This window comes from Gymnogyps californianus, chromosome 11 (assembly GCF_018139145.2).
Source record: "Gymnogyps californianus isolate 813 chromosome 11, ASM1813914v2, whole genome shotgun sequence".
Lineage (NCBI taxonomy): Eukaryota > Metazoa > Chordata > Aves > Accipitriformes > Cathartidae > Gymnogyps > Gymnogyps californianus.
This window is the reverse complement of record NC_059481.1, coordinates 15,403,335-15,422,443: the sequence shown is the minus strand read 5'-3', so window position 1 is coordinate 15,422,443 and position 19,109 is coordinate 15,403,335. Positions and strand designations below refer to the sequence as shown.

Here is a 19,109-nt window from a genome sequence, read left to right as displayed (position 1 = left end):
CGCGCTCTGACGGGGCCCGCGGGCCGCGCGCGCGGCGGGGGCGGCCGTTGGGCCGTCGTGAGGCAGGGCGCCATGGCGTGCTCCCACAGCGTGGTGTTCCTGCTGGACACGGCCAGCCCGGGGCGGCGGGCGCGGCTCCAGCGCGGCGCCCTGCGGCTCCTCAACCACCTGGGCTGCCGCTTCGGCCTGCCCCGCCTCCGCTGGGCCTTCAGGTTCTTCGACTCGCTCGGGGGGCGCGGCGGGGCCTCGCGGGGCGGCGGCTTCCGCCCGCCGGGACCCCGCGCGTGGGCCCGCTTCGAGGAGGAGCTGGCGCAGCGGTTCGGGGCGCGGGGACCCGCCGCCGTCCTGCCCGGGCCGGCGACCCGCGCCGCCCTCACCCACAACGGCCTCAAGGAGACGCTCCTCGACTTCCAGTGGGACCGCCCGGAGATCGCGTCCCCCGCCAAGCCGCTCCGCAGGAGCCGGAGGACGGGGCTGGCCGCCGGTGAGCCCCCGGAGAGCCAGGCGCCCCCCGAGGGCTTTGTGAACGCCGTCTTCCTCTTCTCCCCTTGCCCCCACTCGCGGAGGGAGCTGCGGCAGTTCGTGTCGGGGAGCGACGCCCCTTCCTCCCCTTGTGAGCCGCCCACGGCTCACGAGCTGGTGGAGAAACTCCTGCCCAAGAGTGTCCAGGAGTTGATCGCGGACCAGAAAATCACGCTGTTCTGGGTGGACACTGCCGAGTGGTCTCAGGTAATGAGATTATACCGCACAGCTTTCAGCTATGAGTGCTAGCGGGCCATCTTCTGCGCTACCCTCCCGTATAAGAAGGGAGAGCAGTTTTATGCTGTGGCCTTTGAGTGGTAGGGAAAGGTCTTTGGTTTCTGCCATGTAGTCTTGTTCAACGAGAGACTGAAAACTGGAATGGTAGTTCTCCCCGTTGAGATGGAGATATATCAGCAATTGAGTAACTGTACAGTGTTTATTGGTGGGTCATCTTGTGCTTTGAGTTAGGTGGGAGTTACAGCTATTCAGAATTGCAAATAGGCGGTCTGACAATTCGGGTGTCAAGATACATACTTGAAAATATTGACTACCTCTTAATTCAGTGGGTATAGTATTTTCCTGATGAGGTTAATAAACTCCATAAAAACACTTGGAAAGCACTGCGTTAAGATGCTCTGTATGCGTTTCTTATGCCAGTTTTTCTAAAAGCATGCAATCTCTGTGTGTTCGGATGGAGGTTATCTCACTGCCAACATTAACTTGAGACCTCTCTGTTACTTTATTTCAGCTGATTGAATCCCCAGATCATGTTGGATACTGGACAATGTTTGAACTGATCCGTCAGATGGGAGGCACCATCTTGCCGTCTGAAACCTTAGTGCAATGTCTGAGTCACCACAGGGCAGATCTTGCTGATGGCTTTCTTGGAGACTCATGTTCCCCGGTGCCACAGCCTGTGCCTTGGACCATGCTTCTGCCGTTGGATGCGACTTTGAACTGCTTGTTCTCGAAGCCCTCTGTATTTCAAGCAGTATTCCCCCAGCAAGAAGGAACAATGTTTCTTAGCATGCCTGGTAATTAAAAAAAAAAAAAAAAAGAAAAAGAAGTAGGTGTGCATAGTAATAACTGTGATCTCTCATGCAGGGTCCTTGATGAGTTTCCCTTGTGAACAGTATGTGTAGAATAATTTCAGATATTTAAGAGTCTACGTTTAAAAAAAAAAAAAAGTCCTGTATATGCTCTGGTTCCTCTGATATGAGAGCTATTAGCCCATATTTCTGATTTAGTCTCTTCAGTTTTCTATGCTTCCAGAAGTTTGGATGCCTGAAGAGCTCTTTGCTGGTCCCACCTTATATAGATATACACCCTTTTCTTCTACATGCTTTGTCTCAGCTTCAATTTGGCTAAGCTAAGAACACAAATAAAAAGTCCCTTCAAAAGAAAGCAGATTAGCTTTAAAGCAACATGAAGTGTGCATGGTCTCTTTAGCGGTCCCTTCGTGCACTTAGCTCCTTCATGAGAGCTTGGGAAGATCAGTTCCGCGGTATGCTTACGGTAGAACTATTCCCAGTTTAATCTCTGAATTTCTTTTTCTTGCACTGAAGTTGTCTCTTCATCTAGATGAAAAACCTGTTCTACAAGCTTTAGAACTTTTGCTTTATCTTATCCTTGCACAGGAGGAAAGAAGCAGGAAAGCTGTGCTGTGATCCTGGAACCCCTCGCCATGAGCCAAAGACAACTGCATTTTCCAGTTGATATCTTCCTGAAAGGTAGCTTGACGGGCTGGAGCTTGGTGCAGGCTGGCCGCTTTCTCACAGAGAGCTGGATATTGCAGAGCTCGCAGGCTGAGCAGGCAGAATGTAACAGGTCACTGTTTCATCAGCTATTAAGGAGTCTAGTGACTGAAGAACTGCACATGGTAAATCTCTTCTTTGCCTTTAATATCTATTGTGAAATGAGCTGTGACAAAAGGGGTGACAGTGTATCATGTTGTGAAGACAATAATAGTGGTATTTGTTGCACTGCAAATTGCTCATTTGGAGCTAAATTCAGAGCATTCTTTAGAAGGTGATGTAAATCTATAACCTGTTTGTAAAGTATCTGTACTCTTTAGGTCTCTGTATTTCTAGAAAACTTAAACTTTTCTCTCTTTTTTTTTTTTTTTAATGTAGGTTGCTGAGGTATCTCTATCTAAAACTTGGTGCCCCTGCACTGCTATTTTATCACCACTTTCTGAGAGCACTGCAGTTCTGACTATACTTGGTACTGAGAACTCTGCTGAAGTTCAGCAATGCAACCTTGAAGGAGCTGTAGTGGAGAACTGTTTCCAAGACCATGCTCTTCATCTCCCAGATGTTGTGAATAGTGTGTTGAGTAAAATTAACACGTTGGTGGAAGATTCCCTGGCCAGTATGGGTAGGTGTCAGGAAATGCTATCTTTTGATCATGTCTAGGTCTGATTTGGAGTGGAAAAATCTAAAGCTAATGATTTCCTCAGCAAGGAGTCTCTCATTTTTGGGACTTAATTTTGTCTTGTCTTCTGTGGCTCAGGCCTTGTGATGTGATGCAGAAATCTGCACTGTTGTATCTTTCTGTTTTATTGACAGAGCATTAGTTTCCATTAGCTTGTAGATAAAGTGCAGCTACTTGTGCTTGGGGACAAGTTTTTAGCACGAGGTTTCCTAAAATGTGTCACATAGGCCATCCCTGGCCAGTAAAGCGTTTGGGTGTGGCTGCAAGGAGGCTGCTTTTAGCTCACCTGTCTTGTGTTACAGTGAATCTTCTTATGAGTCTCCCTGCATGATATATTGGCTATTAAATTGCCCCTCCAGGAGCAAAGGTTTGGAATCCTCTGCTTTAGAGCCTCTGTGAAGGCTGGGACCTTGTGCCACTTCATTTAGTTTCCTTCTATTTTTTTTGTGTGTCTGCTCACAGAAGAAGAAACTCCTATGCCAGAGTGGGTCCAACGGGAACTGTCCCATACAGGGGGCTGGCATCCTTCAGTGCTTGAAGCATGGTATGCTGCATCGAACGCTTGTGGAGCGAGCTCAGATCTGATGGAGTCATTCAGGTATTTTTCCAAAACATGTCTCTGAGTAATAATCAAGGATTTCTGCTTCCTGTTAAGGGAGTATGGCTGTAGTGTTGCTCAGAGTTCTAGAACTAAATGCTCCTCTTAGTAAACCGAGTACAGAAATAGAAGTACTATGTCCTTTTGCTTCATTATGTCTTGGTGTATAGACAAAAGGAACTGGGAACAGGATGTTTGGGTAGCAGTTTGTGTGAATTAAGATCTTGACAGTTTCAGGAGTGACATAGGTGACTTAAAATTACCTAAGCTACTTGGGGAAATGTCAGTCTTCAGCTCTTCTTATGGTATGATAAGATCCACTGCAAGATACTGAAGATAGTGGTTGTGTTATCACAGTTGGTATTTAGTAGGAATGAATAAGCCTGCTTTCTTCAAAGAGCTTGCCGAGTGAAACTTAAAAAAAAAAAAGCCTAATGCAGGATGGCTTAGATAGCACAAAGCTGCTCATGTAGTTTTGTGGCATATCCATTGTACATCAGGCAACTCTTGTTACGCTTGTTTCCAAGTCTGACCCTTTTAAGAGGGTGGCTTGTATTTTTTTTATCTTTTAAGTAAGAGTTTTGGGAAGCAGGCATTGGAAGAGCACTAGCATGTGTTACTTGCGCTATACTGCTGTGGACTGGCACCTAGAAAAACCTGGTTCCTGTCCACTGGGAACAAGGGATATGCCTCCCACTCCCATCTTTTTTGATAACTGTATTGAATGACTCTTTTATATAGGCTCCTGCAGGTTCCTTGTGCTAACAGGAAGGATGATGCAGACCAATCTGAAGTGGAACTCTCAGAAAGTCTATCTGAGCTGTACCAGAGAAAATTCAGTGAAACATGTGCTGCAGCTGGACCAGGAAATAACAAAAAAAGACGTATGTATACTTTGGGATTATATGTGCATATTGTCAGTAAAAGATGATACAGGCTTCTCAGCAGGCCTTTTTAATGCATGAACCCTAGAGATCTGTACTCTCCTGAGTAGTGGCATGCTTTAGACTTTTTTATTTAGAGACAGCATCATTTACATATTAATATTAGGGTTGTCCTTTAGTACAACCCAAATGACTCGAATTCAAGGCTGCACAGTGACTGACAGAACTGTCAAAAAGCAGCATCCAGAGCTCTGCAGTTTTACTAGTTGTTGAAACAGGGACCACTCCAACTACTATTAAATATTGCAACCTCTCAACTTTGTTCTAATTTGGAGAAGTAAAACACTTTCTTCTAGAAGAGTTTAATCGCTGCATTTCAGTACGCTAACCACAGTTGATTATACTCTTGAGCTGATGTATCCCTAAGTCTTGCTCTGTCAGCTATTTCTATTTCTGTGACATAAGATTGATTCCTATACATGTAACTTCTGATTATACCCATGTAAGTTCTTATGCAGAGCAACAGTTTTCACCTTCTTTTTACTTAGAGAAGTAGCTGCCTGCTATGCTGCCTGTACATTTATTTCATGGAGAAATACTAACCTTTTGGGCCACGTTTTCCACTAAAAGATTGTTAAGGTCACTTGACAGTAACACAGAATTCAGTATTATGCTCTACCTTGGGTGGAGTTCCTGCCCCCGGATGTCTGATGGTAGAACTCCCTTTTTGTGGCGTTGCAGGTGGGGTTCCCCGAACTCCAGTCAGGCAGAAGATGAAGACATGTCCAGATCCCTGCAGATGCTCAACGTAGCAAGACTGAATGTAAAAGCTCAGAAGTTTCAACCTGATGGCGTGCCACCAACAGTGAATGAGAAGGTTCCACAGAAGCTTTCAGCAAAAAGATTGGATGAAAAGGTGGAAGAAAAGGCACTTAAGATATCAATAGGTGTGTGTTAAGTTATCAGTCCCGATATTTGTAGGAGGTCATACAAAATTTTTTTGGAAGGGAGAGGGAAGGATAATAAGGGAGTATGGGGTGCTAGGGAGCAGATCAATGATACAGGTTTCTGTATCTTCAGCTTGGCACAGAGTGGTTATTTTTTTCCACCCTTCTTCTCCCAGTTAGTTTCTATAAATGTTTGCAACCTAGTGTTACAACTACTCCTGGGGTTAGTTTCCTGCCTTGTCTCCATCTGAAAAAAGCAATAAGGAACTACTTTTTTCTTTAACCAAAAGAAGTGGAGGGAAGCACCTTATTTACTAATTATGCAGAAGTAAAGGGAATTTCTTGACTGCTACAGTAACCTGAAAGCTTGCTGATCTACTCGGAACTCAGCTTATCATTTGTCATGGGTCTGGACCTGGCACTGCTTCTGTTAGTGTTCTGTTGTCTGGATGTGTCTTTGGAGAAAATCTCTTTTGATGACCCCGTCTGTTCCCCTCTTCAGCTGGAATGAGTGTTTTATCAGTAAGGTGGGGTGAACAGGCATTTAGTTAACTTAGACCATTTCCTTTGCAGACTTCAAAACTGAGGAGGAACTGCAGTGCCATTTAATTGCAAGCTACCAGAAGGCTGTTGCTGAGGGAGTTCTTTCATCTGCGTGTGCCCAGAGTATGATCATGGCCATTAAAAGGTTCTTGAAAGTACAAGATTCCACAGAGAAAGAGGTAGGTAAGAGCATGTGGGCAGGGTTGTTACTGATCTGGAAATTAAAGTTTTTACTATTTCAGGCTACCTTTCCCTCATCATATCTGAAGTTTTTATGCACAGTTGCACGTAGTCAAAACGACAACCACTAACTACTTCTATCTGTGCCTACTCAGTAGTGAAAAATGTAGGTAGTTGTAAAAATGTAGGAAAATCCAGTTCAGTTATCAGTTTACACCTTTGCTAAAGATTCCAACGGATGTCTTTTTCCCTTACATTGACCTCATTCTGAATTCTAATTTCACTTATTCAAAGACAGTATTTTAAAAAATACATTCTTGCAAACCATATTTTAAAAAAGGTGTGTCTTCTGGTTTTGCTTTACATGGTGAATCTAAGCCTACTACTTCTCTAGGAAAGAGAAATAGTTCAAGGTTTTTCTTACAATCTTTAACACTATAGACTTAAAGTAACTCACTGAAACCAAAATTGGTAAACTTGTGAGTAATTGAAAAAAATACTGTGAAAGACAAATCCATAGTTACTGAAGAAGGCCTGAAGCTGTAAGCAAGTGACCACCTCTGTGATTTCAAGCTATACGTTCTTCTGTGTCTCAGGTCGTCGTGACTTTGCTAGTGAAAGAAAAAGAGAATTCTTTTCCTTGAAGGAGAAGAAAAAAATTGAGCTATTCCCAAAAGAGTGGGTCAAGAGAGGAGGGGGAAAAAACTGTCCTGCAGACAGGGAACAGACTTTAACTTTTTGCTGTAATTATGTGTCTCTGCAGGTGGCCTGTGTGGAAAGAGTTAGAAGCCATCTCCTGAAGACCAGCAAAATGCTCAGACAACAGCATGGCTTACAGAAGGAGACCAAAGTCAGAGAGTATGAGACACTCTATTTACTTCAACTTCTGAGATACTGTGGAGCTGGTTAGCAATTTTTAATGGTGGCTTTTTTGTACAAGTGGAAAAGTATTTACATGGGGTAAATATTCCAAGGAGAATCTCTGGTCACAGTAAAAACATTTCATTAAATGCAACTATACATATGCTGCGTGATAAGCATTGCAGCCTATATCTGAAATGAGGCATCTCCCCTGCCACCAAAATGAAATGCTAACCAAGTTATGCTGTCAAAAGGAGCCACTTCTCCTCCCATTGCTTTTTTGAGCATACCTTTTGCAGTAAATATGCTGTTTCCACCAGAAAAAAGGCAGTGAATGATTACTTGTTTTCTTAGGTGCCGACTTCAGGTATTTTTGCGCCTTGAGTTATGTCTTCAGTGCCCTTCACTGCAAAGCAACACTGACGAAATGGAGCAGCTGTTAGAAGAGGCAAGTAAATTATAGACCAGGTTGTGTTTCTGGATGGCAGTAGAAATGCAGAACTGGAACCTGTAGTTTTCCCTTGATTTTACTGTAACACTTTATATTCCTTGCTAAAAAAATCTGATGTTGCAACTGTCACATCTTAATCCGTTTTCCCACCTGACTTTCTCTTCCAGATGACAGATATGCTGCGCATTTTATGTCTGACTGAAGACCCAGGGTATCTTACAAAGTTTCTAGAGGAAATATTAGAATTGTAAGTTCTTCGGCATGACTTAAGTGTTACTGGGGGCTGTGGCTTTGTTTGGATATCTTTGAGTAAACAGCAATCTACAGCTTTGATTCACTGCATCTTTGTAATTTTCAGGAGTTTAGACACATTCTGTTTGTTAGGCTTATATCTTGATTAAAGAAAAAGTAGCTGATAAGCAAGTAAACTAATCAAAAAACCCAGTTGATTTTCAGTTATTTTTTTAATTGACATTTAAGAACAAAGATTTAGTTCAAACCTTGGGATTGAAACACTGACAGTTTTGTGGGGGATTGTATTTGATGTGGGTTCTCTCTGATGCTTTAGGTATATGAATTCTATACCAAAGACCCTTGGAGATATTTACTATGGTCTTGGTACACAAATACCCCCGAAGCTGGCATCTGTTCTGCCTTCAGACTTCTTCAGTGACGACTCTGTGACTCTGGATAGCAAATCTCCAGGCCTTCCGCTGTCTTTATCATCTGCCTTAACTCCCAGCGCTGTTTGCCTACGCACTGAGAGCGATCAGCTGGAGGAGCTGCGCACCAGATCTGCCAAAAAGAGAAGGTAATAATTCCAAATAGGGGGCAGCTTGTTGTGGCCTGGGCTGTGGCTGAGGAGTTGTCTAAGCTACAACTCAGTCATCTTTGTTTCTGTTGCTGGATAGCTAGTTGGGGCAAGCTGACACCTGCTGATAGCTCTACAAGCCTGAGAGAAATATTAAGGGCTCCCATTTTTCATTTTAACTTGCTGTTGTTGACTATATGAAAGTGTAATCTTGATTCTGTATGTGTGTCTTATGCAAAAGTAGAGTTCATGAGCATCTTCCATGAGAGGAAGAGGATGTTCTGTTGTGCAGTAGGTGACCCTATATTGTTAGTTAAAACTGCGATTTACTGTAGACCTCTATGTTGGGGATCCTGTGTATGTTTTAGCAAATCGTGAAATGAGTTTTAATACCAACCTTAAAGTTAGGTATAGCTATTTATATTGCAAATCATCTTTCAGTGTTGTAAAATAAGTGCGGTATCAATGCAATTTGCAATCTGAATTTAGGTAAAAACTTCCTATCTCTAGAGTCAAACCTAAGTTTAATTGTCATTAGGTTGATAATTATGCTTCTGATCTTATTTTAACTTAATTTTTGTATACTTTCTAAAGGAATAATGTATTAGCCAGACACAGGAGCATGACAGAAGCACCACAGAACTTGCGTCAAATTGAGATTCCCAAGATAGCCAAGAATCCCATCAGAAAGGTAAAACTCTTCTGAAAGAATTGTGTGTGGGTTGCTTCTGCAGGGGTGCAGCAACGTTGTGAAGTGACACTTGAGTGCAGAAACTCTTGCTCTGTATTCACTTAGTGAGTATGCCCTGTACCAGCTGTGCAGAGATCAAAATCGTTTTGAAGGAGAAATTGAAATAATGTGTGGTTCAGAGCTTACAGTTAATATTCATAGTAGTTAAACATAACATTAAACTGCTGGTGAGACTAATTTCTTTTTTGTTTCAGGAGAGCTTGCGTTCTTACCTTGCCACTGAGAAGTCTCAACGGATGCCTTTGCAGAAAGAAGCAGTGCAAGGTATATTGACTTCTAGCTTTTCCGTGGAAAGGTGTGTCTTCAGCACATGTTCTCCCTGTAAATTTTAGTGAGCTGTGCTGAAATTATGCTGAAGCATGCTGGAAATCTGAAGGAAGTTTTGCTGAATTCTGCAAAAACTTTGAGGAAAAAATAACCACTGTATTCTGTGTGTGCTCACACGCAGAAACCTTAAATCATGTATCCTGAAAAGAAAACCTTTCCATTCTTCCTTGAATCTTGCAATTATTTCCATCTTCTCTGTCCTGAAAAGAAAATGAGGACAAGAGTGAACTTCTATATCTGGAAACAGAATATCTCTCTACAAAATACTTGATAAAATTAAATTCCACATGCATTCTCTGAACCAACATGTGCTTCAGTGGAGATTTTGTAGCTTACTTGATGTTGTTCCATCTGGACACTGACTGGCTGCTTTTTCTGCTATGGCATCTGCTTGTAGCTTATTGCTGAAATAATGCAAATTTGTAAGAGAAGTCCAGGATGGATTTAGAGGAGGACATCTTCTAGTAGCAGAAAAACAACTTTTTCAATGCTTTGTGGCCTCTAAAAAGTTGTTTTTCTATGCTAGTATGTGATGTTTCCATCTCTAGTGGCCTGACAACATTATTTTCCTGTGACTTTTTTCTTTTTTCCTCTTTTTTTTTTTTTCCATTTAATCTGATTATTTCTTGCTTTGTCTTGCCTCAGAGGTTACAAAGGTAAGGAGGAACCTCTTCAATGAAGAGATACTTTCACCATCAAAAAGGTCTATGAAAAAGATGCCTAGAAGCCAGTCAGTATCTGCTGTGGAAGGCTTAAGATACAAATGCACTGATGAAGGCACTAAAGGTAGGACATGACTTGCACATGTAGGATTGTTGTGGAAGAGCTTTTGCTAAAATTCCTATTCTTGTGTCCTCAGTTCTATGAAACAATTAATTATGATATGTTTTTAATGAAGGAGAAAATATTTTAGATCATTGCTGTGGTGTTTGGAGGGTGAATAGGATGATATTGAAACTGAAACCTATTTTTTACTGAACTCTTAAGTCTCATAAAGAAAACTAATGTTAAAAATGGATCTAAATGGAAGATGAAGAATGAAAGTTATCTCAGTAGGTTAATTATCTCTGACACAAAGTCAGTACTATTAATAATATTGAGGGAGTGGGAAGGAAGTGTAGACACTGGACTCTGAACTGATGATAGCTTATGAGTGCTGGGAGACTGATGCACAATGATACTATATTGGCTGTCATTCTTCAACTGAAGCCTATACAAAACTGTATTTATTTATTTGTCCTAACTGCTTTATAATTGTGTGATGTTATAGCTCTTGCTTGATTTTTAGATCATCGCAAGTTATTGACCAAGAGAGTTGCAGAAACACCACTACATAAGCAGGTCTCCAGGAGACTACTACATAAGCAGATCAAAGGCCGGTGAGTAAGCTCTTTCTGAATTTCTTCAGTAAGTATTGGATGTCTAATTAACGGCTGCAAGCACAAGAACCGGGTATCTTCTTTGTGGTCAAAGTGTCATCTTCACCTAAGGCAGCAAGAGAACCAGTGGAGGCTAAGTTCCATTGTCTGAGTGGGGAGAAATACTGCTTGCTTTATCATGTAAGTCAGGGTGCTTTAATTCCTGCAGCTAACTTCTGTTTAGGTTCAGTTGCTGTTTCGAGGGCTTCTGAAGAAAAGGCTTGTGCTGTATTTTGTGGACTCCAGGCTGAAATTTAGCATTTACTTCCATGTAGAACTGTTACCTAGACAGTTACCCATACTCCATCCTACGTTAATAGGAGGCAAAGTGCTTACTAATTGCTCACTTAGAGTAGCCCACAAAGCAATATATTGTTGTAGAATAGAGTACTGCTTTTCAGTCTATGTGGTAAGTTCTGTTTTTTGTAAATGTGAACAGTATGCTCAGTCCAAAATGTCTGCTGTTTCTCAAGGTCTTCTGATCCAGGTTGTGACACCGGTGTTGTAGAAGAATCTCCAGAGAAGGCCATAAATGGTAAGCACTGATTTTTGATTAAAGGTGGTTTTGCTGTGTTGTAGCTCGTAAGATGAGCATGCTCCAATTTAGGGTAATTCATGAATAGTCCGTACAAAAGTATTGTACTGTTCTTTTGGTGGAGCACAGCCTCCTCTGATAGAACCACTTGCTGCTCACTGCTTTGACAACTCTGTATAGTAGAAGTTAAGAAAGGTAGATAGTAACTTTTTAAATGAAAATACATGAAGGACTTCGAGGGTGAACAAGACTCTGAGCTGCTATAATTACTGTCAAACAAGCATGTGCAGGTTTTTTTAATGTAACTTCACCATATTGTGCTGTGACCCTAACACTGCTCTGATTTCTACTGTAACAGATAGCCACCTGGCTCTGTGGAGTGTCTCTGTTATGTTGGCTACTGCTGTTTCTTATCCCCAGGAAGGGAGAAGAAAACAGCATGGTTGGGCAAGCAGGAAGATGAAATCACTAATAAAAAGAGATAGGAGAATTAACTGATCATTTAACCGGGATGTAACTTGAATTGAACATGGCTTTTCTAGCATTCCTTTCCATATAATTGCTAGAGAGGGATGAGAATAATCAAGACTTAGAGGAGGAGGCATCATGATTTGGAAGGAGATTTGTATGCATTAATATTCCAAATCCCCAAGAAAGTTGAAGCTTTCTTCTTAGCGTTCTTGCCTCCCTACATGAGATAGTTAGCTGTATGGAAGTTTCTTCTTAGAGTGTGTTCTTCTTAGTTACGAACTGTTCTTGAAGATGTCCCCGTTGTTGAGGGAGAAAGAAAGCTCAATCTCCAATATCCTTACCTTTTCAGAAGCAGGTTTGAGAAGAAGCCCACGTATCAAACAGCTGTCTTTGAATAGGACCTGCTCTGGTGTTTTCTGTTCCACTACACAGCCCAGCTCACAAAATTCACAGCGAGTCCATCAGGGACAAGAAGAGGAGAGCTGTACGCTGCAGGATGTAGAAGGTACTGAATGGATTTGAACAGGCTGATATTGCTGATCTGAAAAGCTGGTATGGATAGCTTTGAGTTTGATTTGATTTGGCTCTACAAGAGACTGTAAGAAGCTAAGAGCTATCATGTAATATCTTCTGTAGGAAGAAATTCATCCCCAGTAATTACTTTTGAATTGGGAATCTGAATCTGGAGGATGGTAAGGCAGCTATTTCTATGATGAATACACTGCCAACTTAAGAAACCAGTCAGGCCCATCTAACAGAATACCACTGATTGTCAGTCTGCATCCCTTAAATGCAGTGAAATCCCTGTAAAATATGGGACAGAAATCCTAAAGCTGACTTTCAGTCTACTCTGTGGCAGCATAAAGCAATGACTGATGGGATCTTCTTTGCTGGCTTTCTCAGTAGGATTATTAGCTATAAATGGTGACATTTAGTTCTTTATATTGTACTTACTAGAATCTTTAGTCATGAACCAGAACTTTCTTAAGCTAGAAGCTATAAATAGAATAAGAGGCTGAGCTATTTTGTACTTTTTTTTTCACTAGAGCACTCTTTCTACAGATGAATATTAGTTTCATATTGGGAAATAACAATAATTCTGGTGAAGCTTTAACATTTGGCTAGAAAAGAACATGCTAGCGCCATAGGCTTTGTACACTACTTGTCCATACATCTGAAGTGATTGAGACAATTGTTTGTGGCAGGTTACTTGGTGTTAGTTGAATTGTACTGTTCCACTTTATAGGCATTAAGCGGCATTCAGAGAGCCCCGCTGTCCAGACTCCCAAGAGGTTTTTCTTTGGTGCAGTCATTGACACATGTAGTCCTACAGTGAAGCATTCACCTGGAAGGAGGAGAACAAGAAAAGATTCCTTACACTTGGAGGAGTTGACTGCCTGTCAGGTAGAAACACTTACCTCTCTATCTTTCTTCCCATACCCTTTTTCTATTCATGTTTAGTGAGATCTACATATCTTAAATTTAGTGTTTCTGTTAAGTCTAATTAAATGTTTTTTGTGTTTTAAATCTTGAGAAGTAAATACCAAGAGGGGTAGATAATACTGCTGGAATAGAACAAGCATGATTCTTTAATTTTTTTTTTTTCCCCCTTCAGACTCCTAGAAAAACACCTCATAAATTTGCCCAGAAGCTACTGAATTCTGCCAGTAGGCTACCAAGGAGATCACCTCGCATTCTCCACAGGACACCACAGAAGCTGGAGAAGACTCCTGGCAAAAGTCCAGCTGCTAAGCAGACTGCAGCTAAGTGTTTGGGAAAGTACTTTTCTCATCCTGTACAAAAGGTCAAGTCACCATCTCCATTAACTGAAAGTAAGAGGGTTCACTTACTGCAAGTAACTTCTAAGGATTGTTCTCCAGCAGAAAGACTTTCCCCTCCTTGTGAAGAGGCTGGCTTACAAATACCAGAACATGAAGGGTTCACAGTGCTCAATGCCTCACTATTACCTCTGACAGATTCAAATCCAACTGCTGCTTCCCCCTCTGCTGCCCAGGAAAGATGTTTTACAGAACTGCAAACTCCAAGACGTTCCTTGAGATACCTCTCAAAATTAGCATCTCCAGTTGGTACTCGGAGGCAAATCCTCTCAAAGGAAATTCAGGTGCAGTCAGATCCGTTATCTCAAGCAACTAAAAGTACTCCCAGGAAACCTGAAGATCCAGGTTCAAAATTATGTACCAGCCCACTGAGTGCAGAAATATCACAGCTCGCTGTGAGGCTAGAGCCTCCCTTCAGTTCTCCTCTCTGTGAAAGTTCCATGAACACTGTTGCAATCTGCTCTCCTTCCCATGTGCAGGCTAGGGAGTCTGACTGGGAACTTAGTGCATGTAAACAATCTTCTCAAAAATCTCCAGGTATTACTGGCACTTCACTGATGTCCCTGCTTCACGCATCGAAGCAGGCCAAATGTGAACCAAATTCTGGAGGCGAGAACCTCACACTTGCACGTTCAACACCTTCTGAAAATAAGGACAATCATCATGATGGTGGTGGTGACTCTTCTGTAGAAAGCCTTCAGCTTTGTCAGTCCCAAGGTACTGAAAACACCCCTGTATCGGAGAAAAATAAAGTGATGGATGTAGCATCTCAAAAGTCTTCTCCAAGAGAGGACTCGGAAAACTTGGAAAAGCATTTGTCTCCAAAGCTTTCTGCTGGAGGGCAGGTACATGCACAGAATGCTGAGATAGAGTGTGAGCAATTGGTTAAGGAGGGGAACTCCAGTGCAAACACCTGTGAGTCCTTCTTAAGTGGCTCTCAAACAGTTAGTGATGACTTGGAACCAAGAACTCTGCTGAGAGAAGAATATACGGGGCTGAAGGCTCCAAGTCTTAAGAGACACTCCAGATTTGCCTTGAATACTTCACCTCCTATGCCAAAGTCTGCTCCTGCCTATTCTTTACGCTGCACTGCAGACAGGCGGCAGCGGGAGGCTGCAGCGCGGATGGGAAATCCTCAACTTCTAGCCAAATTCTCTACTCCTAAAAGTCGTTGCAAACTGCCTTCTGCTAGCCCACCGACTTACGAAGTTGAACTTGAAATGCAAGCTTCAGGCCTGCCCAAACTTCGCATTAAGAAAATTGGCTCTTGCTCATCGTTGGAAGCTCAACCTGAAGCAAGTGCCAGCAAACCCAAGGGAGGAGAAAGCCCCTTTGGTGATCTTGCTATGACCTGGTGTAGCAAGCACCCGGGAAAACTAGCAGCTGCCTGTGTTTCACCGTCCTGCTTCCGCTCTTTCCACAGTACACCTGGGAAAGGTGGAGGACAGACCTACATATGCCAGTCATACACCCCAACAAGCTGTGCCTCTAATGCCACCTCCCCGTCCCCTTTAGAAGCAGGAGTTCCCCGGACGCCTTCTCCAAAGCAGAAGGGGAAGACTACCCCTGATGCTATCAACGATTGGCCTCGGAGAAAGAGAGCAGCAGGCAGCACTGCTAATGCTAGCTGTGGTCTAAGTGAGAAGAATGCTGATGAACAGAAGAGAATGTCAACAGGCAGAGAAGGAGAGATGAAGATCTCGGAGCATTGCAGCAGCAAAGTAACAAATACTCTTGGGGAATTTGAACTGGAAGGGATTTACAGGCTCCAGGATCAGGCATCGCCTAGTGATTCTGAACCCAGGGCTGATGAGGACTCTGCCATGGGAACTTTTGGCTTGAAATCTCGGAAGCGGGTCTTTACGTATCTATCGCCAGAAAAGGAGGAGAATCATGATGCCAAAAGATCTTGCACTGGTAGGTGCAACTTGGATCTCACTGGCTTTTCCACAGATGAAGGCAACAGAAGCAAATCAAGGATGGACTCTGTACTTCCTGAGAAACCAGGAGCGTGTACGCTCATAACTCTTGAGCAGCACGGTTGTGTAGGGGCTGATGATGTCTTCCTTTTGTCAGGTAATTAAGTGGCATGAGTGACACTCCATTGAAATTCAGAGATGGTTAAAAATGTGGGGTAGACAAAACAAGAACACAACTGTCTTCTGTCTGACTGAGAGAGAATGAGGTGGAGGGGGAGAGTGGGTTGTAAATGACATGGAAGTTAATTTTGTGGAGAGGGAGACTGGATGTGAGGAGTTCATCAATGGAGTATTAATGATGAGAGAGAGATCAGAGAAATATGAAAGAGCAGGAGGCTGGAGGAATTCAAAGGAAAGTTTGAGAACTTAGGGAGGGAGGATCCCAGTTGCATCCAACTGGTGATTTATTTGGGTTTGTGTTGATGCTGCCAGCTGTTTCTGCCCAGCATCCAGCACTGAAGCCAACTATCTTAAGTCTAAAGCTTCAGTATAGACTGGGGCCTTGGCAGAGTTAGTCCTGTGGATGTTAGGATTTATTGATGCTCTCTATATAATTCTTCTGTCCGCCCATGGTGGCGGGCCCATTGAAAGTGGGGTATCAGAAATTGTTGCCTTGCTAGCAGTATCGTTGTATCGGTAGGTATTTAAGTTTAAACTACCTCTTTGCTTTTGCTGTGGGTACAGATGATTCAGCTGACCTTGGTTAAACAGGCTGTCTCAGCTCTGTAAGCAAGGCCTTGTGAATTTCAAATACTTAATCCAGTATTGTTCTAGAAATTACATGTTACAGGAGACTATGGCAGATGTTGTTCTATAGCCATTGCATGCCCTGAAGCATTAAGTTTCAGTGTCTGTTTCCTCTTGCAAGGAAAGGTTTGTATACAGAGGCAGTGTCTTATCATTCAACAGGTATCACTGAGAAAAACAGGCAAACTTTAAAGCAACATTAGTCCATATTCAGGACATGAAATAATAGCAGTGTTTAGCCTTTAGCTGGCCCTGGGAGAGACTTTCTGTAGCTACAGACTTTTTTTTGTATTTACAGATCATCATGGTTATAACAGTTTTTCTTCAGGACACATGAATTAACTGAAGAGTAACTATGTTTAATATGAGTGAAGCGCTTTTCTACTAAACCACCTAAGAAAATTAAATGTGCTAAGAGCTAATTCCAGACTGCTGTTTACCTTTCTTGATGCCAGAAACCCACTGTGCCAGCCTAGATTTTGTTTCAGATAAACTCCAAGCATCACTTGTACTGATGGAAGTTTTGAGGTAGAATAAAGGCTGTGTAGGAGACTTAGATGAAAGCACTCTTGAGTTGTCAGTTTGCTGCAGCATCTCACTGTGCTTCTCCAGGCTCAACTCCACCAGTGAAGAGCATGCTCTCCGCTAGCAGCCTTCTAGCACTGACCCAGTCTCCGCTGCTGTGCCAGGGACAGACACCGCCATCTCGGAGAAAGTGTGTTCAAGGTAACCGCCTGTGCTGTAAGGAAAGGCTGGGCTCGAGCAGACTAGGTGTGCTCTCCGCTTGCCTGCAACTAAAAGAGACAAAAGCATACTGTGCTAGGGATTGGTCTTTGTGCAGAAAGCCTGTGGCTGTATCTGCCACTTCTGTATTCTGTGTCTCCATCTCGCATACTTCCAAGAAACTTGGCATGAACTGGGAAGTTTGGAAGGGAGGGCAGATAGCAATGAAGAAAGAGTAGCTTAGTAGGAAGTGCACCTTACTGTTCTTGTTGTTTCCAGTTGGTATTTGGCTTCTTGGAGTCACCAGTAAACTTTGGCAAACTGTGGCTTTAATTTATTCTTTCTCTTTTGTAGAAGAGGAATCGGATGCCTTCCGAATTACTGCCAACCAGGAGCTGTCTCCATTCCACATCATGGCTTCCAGGAAGCGTCCCCTTAGCAGGACTTACTCACGAAAAAAGCTGCTCAGCTGAAGTTTGGAGCCAGAACAGTATGGGAAACTTTACATTATCCCAGCTGTACAACATGCTTTTTAACAAGGACCTTATATTTGGTGCTGGACTGGAGCTGTCTTGTGTTGGTAGGAGACTGGATGCAAGCATATGACAGTGGAAATAAGGACCACTCTAAAAGTGTTTTTTTTAACCTCAATTGCAGCATCTCTCCATCCCTTCAAAGTCTAGCTCAGTCTTTCTGGCACTTCTCCTGCATGTGGTAGCTGAGTTCTGCAGTGAAGGTTCAATTCTGCTAGGTAAAGAGGGAGAACTGTCACTTTTCTACAGCTTTCTTGTAAAATAAACTGATGTAAATTTTCATTGTGTCACTTAATCAGAAATCTGTCTTTAGCCCAAGTGATGGGTGAGGGATTGGGGCTGCAGGAAGAAGGATGCTGGAGGTGAATGGGTACAAAACCAGCTGTATGCTCCTGTTGTATATCTTGTCCGGATACTAACTGGATCCCTCTGTTAGTTGCATCCAGTTTGCCACAGCTTAGCGGGAAAATAACAAGCAGATTAACTCTGATGGATTAATGAGTAAATTACTCAGAAATACTTGACAAATGCCAAAAGAGTACAGAGGAGGGGAAAGATAACTTAGCTGGGCATAGGGTAGGAGAGGAGTTTAATTTTCCCTCTTTGTAGATAGGGAATGGTTTGGTGTATCTGCTCCTGGCCACTGCTGGGTAAGCAGGTGCTGATGGAATAACTTTGTTACCCTTGTCTGCAAACTTGCAGTGAGCCAGAGAGGACTGGCTGGGGAAGCTTCCTTGAGAGGTAAAACTTGGATGGAATAACTGGGGATAACAAAGACTACCGAACTGAGTCACTGATTAAATCGTGACTTAGTTGCCTGGGACACATGTGCTTGCATCCTAACCCCATGAAGACAGCAGGAGCTGTGATTCAGTGCCTGAGATGTAGCCTACAAGGGGCTGAAATTGTGCATTATCTTGGAAGGGCTGTTTTTTTTTTTTTTCCCCCTTAGGATAGTGATCTGTTTGTGCATGGCAGGATATCAGGGAAGTCACCCACTGGGTCTAGTGAATGCACAGGAAGCAGAGAGCTATGAAGATAGTGTAAGGTCATCCTAAAACCAGGCACGGCAACGCGGAAGTTTGTTACGTGGCTCTAAGGCTTTGAGGGGCTAGATGGTATTGAATGGAATTTGTTTCCCAGAAACACTATTTGTTGCAGGAAAGCTGACTGTTTCCCTCTGCCAAGAGAGGAGGAATAGTGTGCTTACCAGTGATTGTTTTGCTTGTGGGAGAGGTGCACCTGCTTCAAGAATGTGGACTGATACACAAGCATGGAGCTCCAAGACTACTACTTACTTCCAAGTAGTATGGCTTCTTCTTTTCTCTGCTGAAGATCTTTGTTTTCAACAGCAGAAAATAAAGGTGCTGAACTTAAATCTCGTGCAGCTCAGCTATGCCCAGAGCCCTCAGTAATGTCCCCCCTCAAAGCCACACCCCTACAGGCAAGATCCAAGTATGCAGGAGGAAGATCAGGTGGTTCCTACTTCAGATGCTGGCTTTCAACTTGGTGTATGTTACTCCTCAAATGGTAGTTGTGCTCCTCATGATTTCAGGC

The 19,109-nt window shown here is 43.0% G+C and overlaps 1 protein-coding gene across 1 annotated transcript; it reads left to right on the top strand.

The window, feature by feature from the left end:
• The first annotated feature begins 72 nt into the window (after positions 1–72).
• On the top strand, positions 73–18,274 carry TICRR (TOPBP1 interacting checkpoint and replication regulator). The gene is given in 23 exon segments (XM_050903599.1): positions 73–729; positions 1,271–1,556; positions 2,160–2,401; positions 2,655–2,898; positions 3,418–3,553; positions 4,295–4,437; positions 5,179–5,214; positions 5,217–5,384; positions 5,958–6,106; positions 6,871–6,965; positions 7,323–7,416; positions 7,587–7,666; positions 7,988–8,230; positions 8,825–8,921; positions 9,176–9,245; positions 9,954–10,094; positions 10,597–10,687; positions 11,200–11,261; positions 12,082–12,237; positions 12,979–13,136; positions 13,348–15,646; positions 16,909–17,022; positions 17,374–18,274. Coding segments are annotated over 23 exon segments (5,880 nt in total). The 3' UTR covers positions 17,493–18,274.
• Positions 18,275–19,109: the final 835 nt, after the last annotated feature.